We start from the raw sequence: 14,020 nt of genomic DNA, 5'->3' as shown, positions 1-14,020 counted from the left end.
AAAGCTTGCAAATTAAGAGGTGTAGTGTGGTCAGCACAACGAATCCTCTCAACCGTTATTTGTGAATCTGCAGGTGTAAAATAAAGAAGTTAGAAGCAAAATAGTAAGAGACAGGTACATTTAAGTGCATTAATTAATAGTGATTACCTTTCCGAGGATAAATTCGTGAACTCAATAAGTAAGGGACTCCTGAATCACCATGGAGTGAAGCAAGCAGTCTAGCAAATGTGGCGAGTGCGGTAGTGTCAACAATGGCAGGAGGGTACTCGGAATGAAGAGATAAAGGCTAAGTTGTCAATGAATTCGATTGATAAAGCTGTTCGAATTAACCGGCTTCGGTATTGTGGTCATATGTTGTGAATGGAGCAGGATAGGCTACCTAGGAGAATAATGGACTCTGTTATAGAGGGTAAGGGGAGTAGAGGGTGACCAAAACGACGATGGTTAGACTCAGTTTCTAACGATTTAAATATATAGAACTAAGCGCGGCCACAGAGCTAGTTCCAAACACAGGATTGTGGCGGCGATGAATAAATTCACAGAGTCCTGGAGACTGAACTTTGAACGGCAGATAATTAAGATGTGTATGGCAATAATTTATATAATTAAGTCACATAATACATACATTCTATAACCGTTATGACTGGCATTTTCCCTACGTGGTGGAAGCAAGCTATTATTGATCCGATTCAAAAAAGATCGTGTGCGACCTATAACCATATTGCCTATTTTGTCTAAAATTCTTGAAAACATAGTTCATTAGAAAATTATAACATACGTGTAAGAGAACTGTTTACTACTTACCACTATACAACATGATATTAAATGTGCAATGGGTATTGTCAGTTAGCAATTTTAATACTATTAGAACTGGATAAAGACATACTTCTGGCGAAATTAGAATCGTTGGACTTTTCATTCAGTTTAATAACGTGGATAAAATATTGTGTGTCAAATCGTAATCAGTTAAGGTCGCTGTGAACTTGCACTCGGGAGATAGTGGGTTCGAATCACACCATCGGCAGCCCAGAATGTGGTTTTCCATGGTTTCACATTTTCACACCAAGCTGTACATTAATTAACGCTACGGCCACTAATAAGAGAATCAGTTTATTTACATCACGGAAAGAACATCCTCATAGAAGCAGTCGTGGAAGTTCAAGCTCTAATGATAGGTACGTCCAAAACCAATAAAACCTAACGAACGTAAATGTCCCTCCCAGTAACGTTGAATGGAATCATTATCCCTTTTGAAAAAAAAGATTTAGAATTAATACTGGATAAAATACCTGAATGATCAGAAGACGTAATAGTTATTTGCCAACGAGTATCTTTCTACCTACTAAAAGTTTTCATGCTGTACCCCTGATGCAGTCTAGAGCAGTTAGGTACGTAGATTATAGTTATAGCATATAATTAATTTATCATCGAAATCTAATTAGTCTGCATGTTCTTTTTGTTTTTCTTTCGACAATCAATACTAATATTCATTCCAGGAATGGGACATGATATGGAGGGACTGAGGATGACTGCTGCTCTTTGTGGGAAGAGGTCACGCTTTCTGAGTATTTGATGAACCTCTATAGCATGTCCGAGAAGTTTTATTTCGAACAATAATGTTTCTAACACTCGTTTCAGGCCATTATTTCTCTGTTCAGTGTCTAAATCTATGGTCTCCGAGATTATAAGAGACGGGTATTATCTTATCTCATCACAACACCACAGGTACTCCGCACAAACCCCACCACTACAAACTAATATAACAAACACCTCCAATAATATTCCAGTCCATTAAGATAAGTAACGTCCCCTCCCCCTTTCCTGGATCCAAAACAACCTTTCGGCTTTCAAATAATCCCCCGACCCTCTTCTATCAAGACAAACAAACCTACTCTTTTCGGACACCAATTACTTGATGCTCAATTATAACTATTCAAAATTTAATCAGGGGCATTGAATTATAGGAAGCCTTTGGCAATACCCAGGTGCAGTCCAAAAGCAATGTTGGGCGTGATGAATACCCAAATACCACATGCCAATTACCTCAGCCAAACTGTGCCAGCCATGTTCACTGTAACTTCTGATATGAAAACGTTTGATGCTCTATAAACAAATGAAAACCATTATTAACACCATTTAAAATTATTTATTATTATTGGTAGAAACAATTTAGACCATCAGAATATTGGCTGGCAGGGCAGGGTATGGAAGGGGTGGTATACAATTTCTAACCACTAGATTGCGTGCCGAAATCCTGGATTAAATTTCAAACCTCTCCGCAGTGCTCATATAGAATGAGGGCATATAATGCTATTGATGATTGGTTCGTCGGATGGGGACGTTAAGCCTTGGTGGTGCTCGACATGAGCAGGCTATATACCGGCACCGGATTTCACCCTCTTTCTACTATCATATATCACGTCATTAATTTCATCTCACTAACTCCTCTGATCAGGTTGACATCAGGAAGGGCATCCGGTCATAAAAACCCGCCACGACAGATTCAGCTCACCTCATACCCGACTCCGTAGAGAAACGGTACAAGGGTTGGACTAACAAACATTTATTATTATTATTATTATTATTATTATTATTATTATTATTATTATTATTATTATTATTATTATTTTGTAGCTGTATGCTTCAACCGTCACTTATAGACCTAAACAAGTCACTGGGGTCTGTCATCGGCTGGCGTGCACCTGCGTGCAGAGGTAGTTAGCCTATTTCTGGCACGGGCACTGCGCTTACGGCGAGCAGGGTTTGACACCCGTCAGGTCGAGGAGAGAGATGAGACGTAACAGTGGCTGATCAGCGATAGGCTGTTGGATGATTCACTGTTGTTACCAACAGTGCTCATATAGAGTTTCTCTTTTAGTCTGACATCAACGCGGGTGGAAACAGGAGGCCTGCTTGTAGGAGATAAAAGAAAACATTAGGGTAATGATTCAGAGTTTACATATCGTAAAGGACGCGTCGTTGGCGGGTTAGTGTTTGAAATTGGACAGTACTGCTAGCTAGTGGAGATGATTGACAGCAGAAGACGATAGATAGTCAGTGTAATGTTATTGTTTATAATATATTTTGGGACGTATGATACTGTAGGCCATCGCATTTTATTTTCCTCCGGCTCGATGATACCAGTGCATTAGAAGCACAGGCTTTCAACCACTCCATCATTTTATAACACCTTTTTTTCTTAATTCTTCGAGTGATTGGTTTGTCACGTGTTCCTTCTTATTTCAATAGGAATCTTCATCAACTTCCGGATCAGCAAGAACCAATGACGAGCGGGTTTGCATCTTATATAAACGATCACGACAACAACCACCATCCCCCCCCCCCACTGTGGGTGGGGGATGCAGATGAAGAATACACCCACGTATCCCCTGCCTGTCGTAAGAGGCGACTAAAAGGGGCGACCAAGGGATGATTCAATTAGAACCATGAATCTACTTGTAATTAGTACCATCATGCAGGAAGCACCATGGGTTGCATTTACTTGCGCGTAGTACCGCTGTGTTAGGTACGCAATAGGTTTGTGATTAGTAGCGACAGTGTGAATCAGGAGGAGGGTCCTACTGTACCTGTGATTCGTACCCCTATATGAGCGGCACCATGGGATTAGCGACACCATGGTTCTGCCTTACCTATGCTCAGTTCCCACTACTGTATGTGAGGAATTCCACGGGATAGTACGAGTCCCTGTGGTTAGTCCACTTATATGCGGAACGCCATGGGTTTGCGTTGCCTTTATAGATTTGCGTTGCCTGTAAGTGGTGCCGCAGTGTGCGAGACACTATAGGTCTGTGTTACATGTGTGCATTACACTACCTGTGAGTAGTACCATAATGTGCGGAATACTGCGAGTCTCCGCTACTTTTGATTAGTACCGCAACATTACACATTGCATGGTTCTTGTTTCCTAGCGATAAATATCATTATGAGGGGCTGATGACCTGAATTTTGGACCCGTTTTGACAATACGCACAATCGATTCAGCATCGTGCTATAGAAGCAGTCCCATGGTCAGTAATACTATTGTTTTGTGCCAGCTTCTATGCATCAATCAATCAATCAATCAATCAATCAATCAATCAATCAATCAATCAATCAATCAATCAATCAATCAATCAATCAATCAATCAATCAATCAATCAATCAATCAACATCTCCAGTTATTTACCAGGATGACTGAACGCAGTGCTCGCCGTTGATGGACTTGTTAAATAAAATTTCAAATTCTTGACTCTCCATTATTATAGGCGGTATGATAAAAATATTAGACATAAAGATCAGACTCTGGTGTTACTATAAATTTTGTTATGTACATCTTTCAGATAGAACTAGTATTTGCGGATATAGTTCAGACGTTTGTGAAAAATCTATTCATCGCGAATATCTGCGTTATTATTCCTCCCCCCCCCCATCACCGAATATAAAAATCGAATATGATAGTTTACACAACTTTTATTATATTCAGATTTTCAATACGGCTAATATTAAAGGAACAATTTGATTATTCCTGTTTTGGTCCCCTTAATATTGCTACGCCACTGTACACCGAACAAGTAATATATATCAAGTAGTAAAGCCTGGTGGACACTCCGGCAATCCCTAAACCGAAATTCTAGGATTTTGACCCAAACAAATAAATAGACGGACAGACGACAAATCTTGAACTGAACCTACCTTCGACGTCTGTGTACGTAATTCGGGATAAATAAGGTGTATGAGGAAAAAATTTGAAGTGTACCGAAAACTTATAGTTTTATTCGTTACACAGAAAATTAAACAGGATCTTGTGTAGAATTTTTATGAACTGGACGTTTTGCAATATTATTATAAAACAAAATAATCCTAACAATTTACTACTAAATGTTGTTTTTCCGACAAATGGTCTCTTTTTTTTCCATATCATATATAGGTATTAGTAAATATACTCACGTGTCTGCAGGCGCAGCTGTCAGAGAGCGCACTGTCACTGTCATCCATATCATATATAGGTATTAGTAAATATACTCACGTGTCTGCAGGCGCAGCTGTCAGAGAGCGCACTGTCACTGTCATCCATATCATATATAGGTATTAGTAAATATACTCACGTGTCTGCAGGCGCAGCTGTCAGAGAGCGCACTGTCACTGTCATCCATATCATATATATGTATTAGTAAATATACTCACGTGTCTGCAGGCGCAGCTGTCAGAGAGCGCACTGTCACTGTCATCCATATCATATATAGGTATTAGTAAATATACTCACGTGTCTGCAGGCGCAGCTGTCAGAGAGCGCACTGTCACTGTCATCCATATCAATACGAACAGCATCCTGTGCGTGTTGTCTCTCTGGAACAAGAGAAAACTTAAATTATACCATATTCTGTCTTAAGGTCGTTAATTTCCACTAAATAATTAGTATTATGGTGGCATTGATCCTTGAAGGAATTATACTGGGTGAATCATCAAAAATTTCCTCAAGAATATTCCCAAAATTAAATGTGCAATTTATGCGCTTTTTTCACATATATTCCATACAGAGTTTCAGACAATGATCAGAACATGGTTTTCATGGACGAAGTTTATATTACACTAGTATATAAGCCTGTCTTCGACAGTCAAAAATTGCTATCTAGGAAGTAAATGGAAATCTTAAGTTGATTTTTAATATACCTTCCCAGATTTTATGCATCATTTGAATGGAATCAGAACAGGCATTATAATATTTCCTTACAAATCATATTGAGTGTAGTTGTAGACTGGAGTTGTACGTCGACGTTCATGGACCTGCGCACTCTTGAGAAGCAACATGCATTTATCCAAAACACCGTGGAGAGATTTATACAAACTTTAAAGTCTCTCCTGGTGACTTAATCATTGTGACAGGGAGGGCTTGATTTGGAGGATATTGCCTCCATGTAAGAATGAATGCTATATCGGGATTCTTCTTCTTCTTGAGGCGCCTTCTCCTAGCGGAGGTTGGCGGTCCACATAGCCAGCTCTGGACGTGATGTTGCAGCATGGAAAGCATCTTCTGAAGTGCAGTTGTGCCATCTTCGGATGTCCTTCAGCCATGAAGCCTGCCAACAAACCTTTTCCCCTGTATTTTGCCTTCAATGATGAGTTGTAATAACTGGTACTTCTCGCCTCTCATAATGTGCCCTGGATATTGGGTTTTTCTTTTTTTAACAGTAAGTAATAGTTCTTTTTGTTTCTTTATGCGATGAAGGACTTCGTCATTTGAAATTTTCAGCACCCATGGTATTCGGAGTAGGCGGCGATATAGATACATTTCAAAAGCATCAATTCTTTTTTCTAGATTTTGGTCAAGGGTCCAGCTTTCACATACAAAGAGAAAAATGGAGAATACATAGCACCGAATCATTCGCATTCTTAATTGCACACTTAGATCCGATTTTGTAAAGAGCTGTTTCATGCTAAAAATTGCCTCCTGGCCTGTTTTATTCTAGATTTTATCTCTCCCTTGGAATCACATTCCTCATCTAGCACAGTACCCAAGTATTTGAAGGAGGATACTTGTTCAATCTTACTGCCGTTTATTGACAGGGTTGCTGGAATTTTTCTTTTAGAGAAGACTACAACTTTGATCTTGGAAGCGTTGACAAACAGGCCAAACTCTTCACTGCGCTGGACTAATTTGTCTCTCATGCGTTGGAGCACAGGTAATTCATTTGCTATGACAACAGTATCATCTGCGTACCTGATATCGTTAATTGCCTGTCCATTTATAACTATCCCGCTGTTTTCCTCCAACACCTCCTTAAATATTACCTCAGAATAAATGTTGAATAAGAGAGGTGACAGCACACAACCCTGACGAACACCTTTTCTGATTGTAGTCACTTCTGATGTACTTTGGTCGATTTTGACATCTGCGGTTTGATTTCAGTACAGTGCGCTGATAATGCGTAAATCGCATTGGTCAATACCAGTCGATCTTAATATCTCTATCATCTTTTCATGTTTCACAGAGTCGAAGGCTTTTTTGTAGTCAATAAAACAAGTATATACATCGACATTCATGTCCCTGCACCTCTGTACTAGTACATTTAAGGAGAAGAGTGCTTCACGTGTGCCAACCCCATTTCGGAAGCCAAACTGGGTCTGATCCATATAAGATTCACATTTCTTGTAAATCCGGGTGTGCATGATTCGCAGAAATATTTTGAGGACATGGGACATCAAACTAATCATACGGTAATCATCACACTGGGAGGAGTTCTGCTTCTTCGGTATTGGTATGAAAGTTGATCTCAGCCAGTCATAAGGTATCTTTCCTGATGTATAGATGATGTTGAACAACGATGTTAGTAGACTGAGGCCGGTTGAGTCCTGTTCAGCTATAACTTTAACAACTTCGGCGTAAATTATGTCTGAACCAGTGGCTTTACCATTCTTCTGAAGTTTAATGGCATTCAATACTTCACTCTTTGTTATTTCAGGACTGGCTTCATTGATTCTTTCGTCAGGTGGTGGAGGATCATCTCTGTCATCATTGAAGAGATATTCGACGTATTCCTTCCATCTATTCTTGGAATAAAACACTTTCTTCCTGAAGATGAGCCTGTAAGAATTTTTGCATGAAATATATTTCTGAATAACTTCAGTACAGTCAATCTCATTCCACTGCACAAACCAGCTTCAGTAAATTCATTTAAATCGTCGCACTCTTCGGGTTCATGTTAATGTACGTGGTTTGGTTATCTGTCAAACTATTTAGAACCTGTTGGTTGAAGACGTTAACGTGTTCGTTTTCTGGGCAAGAAATCGCTACTTTGAAAAAAATGAATGCCACTTGGATGAAAATAAGAACTAAGTGAATCTCGTACAATACCCTATTTATTGGAATCTGGTTTTGTTGAATCTCAATAGCGCCATTTGGCATGGTTCTCCGTTGCTTTAGAAGCCATTCAATGAAGTTAAATACTGCTCTACGAGCGGTATATATCTAACATGATGCGTACTGTTTCTAGTACAGATTTTTGTGTTAATTTCAAATCTGAAAACCGTTTTTCTCTATCACTCCAGGTTTTGAAGATGTTGGAAATGTTCATCGTAAATTTTTTATACAGAGCCGAAAATTTTCATTTGATTATCCTTTATTATAAGTTTAAGGGGTCCTACTAAAATGTCAACTTCACCTGCATGTGGTACACCCTGCTTTAGACTGACGAGGCTCTGGCGACCGAATGTCTCCCGGGATAAGGAGTCCCGCTCTACCATGCCAACGGCTCTGTAGAGAGGTGGAGGAGCTGGTAGAGGTTGAGGCACTCTATTGCACTTAGGACGGGAAACTACCCCTAAAGGCGGACGAACCACTTGTGGTCAACGGCATAGAAAGTCCTCAACGACGGACCGGGCATATGAGCACTCTATAACTGTAATGGCCGGGAAGACGGATGAAGGCTGCAGCAGACTTGGATCCTCTAGTCGTCGTAGTATCTATGCCACTGGGTAAAGGATGTGAGTCTGTCAAGGATCGTATGATTGTTGATGTGCAGCAGCATTCCCCCGTTAAAACGTATCACGCACAGGCGCCTTCCGAAGATTGGTACCAGTGTAACAAGTCCCGGGGCGATCGGGGAGTTGCGACGAGAGCAGGATTGTGTTGTCTGGAAGTTTCTAGCGACAAACTGGCACGTAGGCGACGAGTGTGTGATCGCCATCTTATTTGAGGAAAGGCTTTAAAGCAATTCTTGTGCTGCATTTGTGACGGAGCAGGCCTATTTAGAATCCACTCTGCTCACCCCATATGGGGAGGGGTCTAGAAAATGTGCCCTAAACATAGTCAGCCTAAACGCAACCCGACTGGGAAGCCGCACCCAAAGGGAACACCATATGCGGTCGAAAGAAGTTACATATATATTTTATAACCTGGAACATCCGCACTCTAATGGACAATGACACAGATAATCCACCAGATAGACGAACTGTAATTGTGTTCCATGAACTGAGAAGATTTAAGATATACATTGCAGGGCTAAATGAAGCTAGGCGGGCAGGTCCCAGATCAGAGAGCATGGCGATGGTTATACTTTCTTTTGGATAAGGAAAGAGGTTAACGATCCCCGCATTCATGGAGTCGGCTTCGCCATCAATAATGAACTTGTACATACACTTGATTAATTACTGTATCTTCGGGCATAAATGAAAGACTAATGACCCTGCGCCTAAAGCTCACAAATAATCAGCAAGCTTTTGCTCCAACTCTCACCTATGACGAAGACCAGAAAGAAGCATTTTATTCCCGGATTGACATGTTTGTGAGCAAAACACCCAAGGCTGATAAAATCATCCTCTTGGGAGACTTCAGTGCCAGAGTTGGTAAGGAATCAGCACAATGGCCTGGTGTAATTGACAAGGATGGTGTAGGAAAATGCAATTCTAATGGAACTATCCTACTCAGCAAATGCTTGGAACACGATCTGTTTATAACCAATGCCCTTCCTGACAGCGTTGAAGAACACTAGTCGACATTCAAGTATGCGGTGCTATCATCTTGCGAAGAATCGGTCGGTTACATCAATAAAAATCATCAAGATTGATTTGATGACAATGATAAAGAAATTAAGAGCCTCATAGAGAAGAAGAGGAAAGCACGCAAAGCATGGAAGAACAATCCTAACTCAACTCCCAAGAAAGAACAGTATCAAGAAGCCAAGGCAGCTGTGCAATGAGCCACTCGTGTCCTTAAAAGTCAATGGTGGGTTCTGAGGTCCAAAGAGGATGCAGCATCTGGCAGACACCAATAACACCCGGGATTTTTCCAGTGCCACCAAAGCTACATACGGTCCATCTACTCAGGGTATAAATTCACTAACATCAAAGGATGTCTGCGAACTACTTAACGACAGCTGCTCCATAAACGCCCATGGGAAGGAGCATTTCCATGAACTTCTAATCAGACAATCATTTGGGCAGGACGACATATTTACTAAAATCCCCTAAACGACCCATGTAGCAGCATATTGGCAAAACTCCTTCTCTTCAAGAAGTTGAAGATGTCATCAAACTGTTAAATAACAATAAAGCTGCTGGAACAGATGAAATCCATGCTGAATTCTTCAAGGATGGTGGCCTAGTCCTCACCGAGCATTTACATAAACTCAATGTCAAAATTTGGAACTCCTAAACTATGCCTGTGGACCTCAGATATGCACTAATAGTGACCATATTTTAAAAAAGGCATATAACGCAATGTAGTAATACCGCGGAATATCCTTTATCTCTGTTTATGGCAAAATTCTTGCCAGAATTCTATCTAATCGTCTAGTACCACTTGAAGAAGAGTTTATTTTACTAGAGACACAACGTAGCTTTAGAACCAATTGTGGTACTGTCGGCATGATCTTCTATGCTAGAGAAATGCAGGAGGAGTCCAGGAAACAAAATTGCCAACTATATATGACATTCATAGATATTGTCAAGGCCTTTGACTCGGTTAAAGGAAATGCTGTCTAGAAAAATCTTAGCGCTAATCGGCTGTCCTCCAAAATTCATTAAGATCTTTCGGCTCCTGTATGACATGTATGGTACCATCCTTACGAATACTGGACCACTAGAACGATTTGAGATCACTACTGGTGTAAAGCAAGGATGTTAAATTGCTCCTACACTATTCTCAATTTTTGTTGGAACCATACTTCGCTGTGTTAAAAGTGAACTACCACAGGGCATAGAAATAAAGCACGGGTTTGAAGGAGGTTTATTCAACCTTAGCAAACAGTGTACCAAGACAGATTTCTACTGCCTGAATTTTGGAACTCCAGTATGCAGATGAAAATGTTGTTCTGGCCAGCTCAGATGATGATCTGCAGACCATCCTAAATACTTTTACAAAAGCATACTAGAGCATCGGTCTAAGTTTCAACATCCAAAAGACACAGATATTGCATCATTCTGCACCCAAAGTCAATGCTACTGCTCCTACCACCACAGTCCATGACGAGATCTTGCAGAACATCCAAAACTTTGCTTACCTCGATAGTCACCTCTCAGCAATGCTAATATAGGTGCTCAAATTCAATATCGTCTGAACTGTGCTAGTCCAGCGTTCGGTCGTCTACGACAAAGTATCTTTGATAGCCGTAACATCAGCACTCAGACAAAACGTCATGTGTACCAGGCTACTGTAATACCAACTCTCCTTTATGAGTGTGAAATTGGACCACTTACAGAAGGTACATAAAGTGCCTGGAGAAATATAATCAGCACTGAGGCTATGATGATGCGGCTGGTGGTTGATATAGTGTATAACAGACGTGGTAAACAGAGACATATGTGGCAATGGTCAAGAACGTGGTCGGACACAATGCAGCGAAAGGCGGGACGGCATGATAATTTTATTGAAATCAAATATTCTACCAAATATTAAAACACTGAGGAGTCAAATATAATTGACAGAAATAAAATCACATTATGCAAGGGAAAATTTAGTTTCATGTTCGTTTAATTGGTATTCATTTTTATAAAGTCTATTTAATAATCTATATTTACTGATGTTTTCTATTATTTGAACCAAAGCAAACCCCGTAGCGCTACAGCCCTGATGGGCCTTGGCCTACCAAGCGGCCGCTGCTCAGCCCGAAGGCCTGCAGTTTTTCTTTTGCTATTTGCTTTACGTCGCACCGACACAGAAAGGTCTTACGGTGACGATGGGATAGGAGAGGCCTAGGAATGGGAAGGAAGCGGCCGTGGCTTTAATTAAGGTACAGCCCCAGCATTTGCCTGGCGTGAAAATGGGAAACGATGGAAAATCATCCCCAGGGCTGCCGGCAGTAGGATTCGAACCCATTATCTCCAGGATGCAAGCTCACAGCTGCGCGCTCCTAAACACACAGCCAACTTGCCCGGTGGCCTGCAGATTACGAGGTGTCGTGTGGTCAGCACGACGAATCATCTCGGCCGTTGTTCTTGGCTTTCTAGATCGGGGCCGCTATCTCACCGTCAGTTAGCTCCTCAATTCTAATCACGTAGGCTGTCCGACTCGTTGGATGAATGGTCAGCGTACTGGCCTTCGGTTCAGAGGGTCCCGGGTTCGATTCCCGGCCGGGTCGGGGATTTTAACCTTCATTGGTTAATTCAAATGGCCCGGGGGCTGGGTGTTTGTGTTGTCCCCAACATCCCTGCAATTCACACACCACACATAACACTATCCTCCACCACAATAACACGCAGTTACCTACATATGGCAGATGCCGCCCACCCTCATCGGAGGGTCTGCCTTACAAGGGCTGCACTCGGCTAGAAATAGCCACACGAAATTATTATTATCACGTAGGCTGAGTGCACCGCGAACCAGCCCTCAGATCCAGGTAAAAATTCCTGACATGATCGGGAATCGAACCCAGGGCTTCTACGTGAGTCAGATACGCTGCCCTTAAACCGTGGGCATGGCTTCTATTACCTGACTCTCAATTAAAGTAAAATACTGCTTATTGTGATATCTGGAGAACATTTTTATTATGAATTTTTTCTAACTAATTAACCCCATGGCACTACAGCCCCGAAGGGTCTTTTCCTACCAAGCGACCGCTGCTCAGCCCGAAGGCCTGCACATTACGAGGTGTCGTGTGGTCAGCACGACGAATCATCTCGGCCGTTATTCTTGGCTTTCTAGACCGGGGCCGCTATCTCACCGTCAGATAGCTCCTCAATTCTAATCACGTAGGCTGAGTGTACCTCGAACCAGCCCTCATATCCAGGTAAAAATCCCTGACCTGGCCGAGAATCGAACCCGGGGCCTCCGGGTAAGATTTTCTTTCTACCTAATTAATAATGTCAAATATTTTCTTCTGAGTCTTCGTTTACAAATTATGTTATTAATGTATGATCAATATAATTTCAACTATCAAAATGTATGTTAATACATAAGCTCTCTCCCCCCCCATCTCTCCTTCTATATGAATGTTTAATAATTATCTATTATTTATCCCCATTTGTAATTACTTTTAGTGGGGTATCCCATTAAGTAAAATCTCTTTGAAATGAACATATTGTTTTGAATTTACTTTCAATATGAAATGAATGTAAGATGTTTTATTTGTAATATCCGGAGGTTATAGTGTTGTATTTATCGCCGTTGCGCCTACAAATACCGCCGTGTGACAATATTGAGGGGAGAAATACTGACCCGCAGCACATGTATCACTCAGAACGAAAATTCCTTGACAGAGTTCATGCAATACTGACTTACCTTAGATAGCAGAATCCTTCTGGTCAGAGCTTTAAACTGAAATACTGTCACATAGAGGTTTTTCTAGGCGCAACGGGCTTATACTGTGCGTACAACCAATGTACGTCACCAGAAACAGTTTGCCATGACTGCCGCGCATACCGTAACTCTCTTGAAGTGGCCAGTGTCCTTGATAGGCTTGCTGAGATGAGAAGGGAGCAGATAACATAAAAGAACGGTGGTCAAGTAGTGAAAATGTACTGAAAGAGAAGAATGAGTAGAGGACTTTTTTGATCACTCCGTAATGAAATAGCGTATTGCTCTCAGTGCCGGGAGTGTGCGAGCACAAGTTCGGCTCACCAGGTGCACGTCTTTTAAAATGACTCCCGTAGGCGACCTGAGGATGACTTCGTGATGATGAATAGATAGACATAAAAATTACAAGTTATTGTATCATGGATTTCTATTTGCTGTTCCAGACGTATTGAGCAATATATTTCAAATGTGCCGATTATAAGTGAACATTCCAATTTACACAAGGGTGAGGATTACTGTTCATGCTGCCGCACACGAAATGGGGAATTCAGCGATATAGACACGGGAATTTCAGCTGCGAATTGTCGTGGAAGTCCTGCGATTCAAATGGGAAAACATGGGACAGGAAATGATCGGACAGGAAAATCAAACCACCTGTCTCCTGAGTTGATAGCTATCTTATGAATTCAGCGAGATTTTAACCATCATTGGTTAAATTCCCTGGCACGAGGGCTGGGTGTATGTGTTGTCTTCATCATGATTTCATCCTCATCACGACGCGCAGGTCTCCTA

The 14,020-nt window shown here is 41.2% G+C and overlaps 1 protein-coding gene across 3 annotated transcripts in view; it reads right to left on the bottom strand.

Moving 5' to 3' along the window:
- The window catches only part of LOC136875784 (gamma-aminobutyric acid receptor alpha-like), a 965,546-nt gene that overhangs the window by 280,366 nt on the left and 671,160 nt on the right, over nucleotides 1-14,020 (bottom strand). For all 3 annotated transcript variants that reach the window (XM_068228214.1, XM_068228223.1, XM_068228219.1), the window contains exon 3: nucleotides 5,264-5,346. In XM_068228214.1, the coding sequence (XP_068084315.1) occupies nucleotides 5,264-5,328 (65 nt within the window). In that variant the 5' untranslated portion in view covers nucleotides 5,329-5,346. The remainder of the gene's footprint in view (nucleotides 1-5,263; nucleotides 5,347-14,020) is intronic.

Source organism: Anabrus simplex, chromosome 1 (assembly GCF_040414725.1).
Source record: "Anabrus simplex isolate iqAnaSimp1 chromosome 1, ASM4041472v1, whole genome shotgun sequence".
Taxonomy (NCBI): Eukaryota; Metazoa; Arthropoda; class Insecta; order Orthoptera; family Tettigoniidae; genus Anabrus; species Anabrus simplex.
Note: the sequence above shows the minus strand (reverse complement) of the source record. Positions and strands in the feature narration are given on the sequence as shown.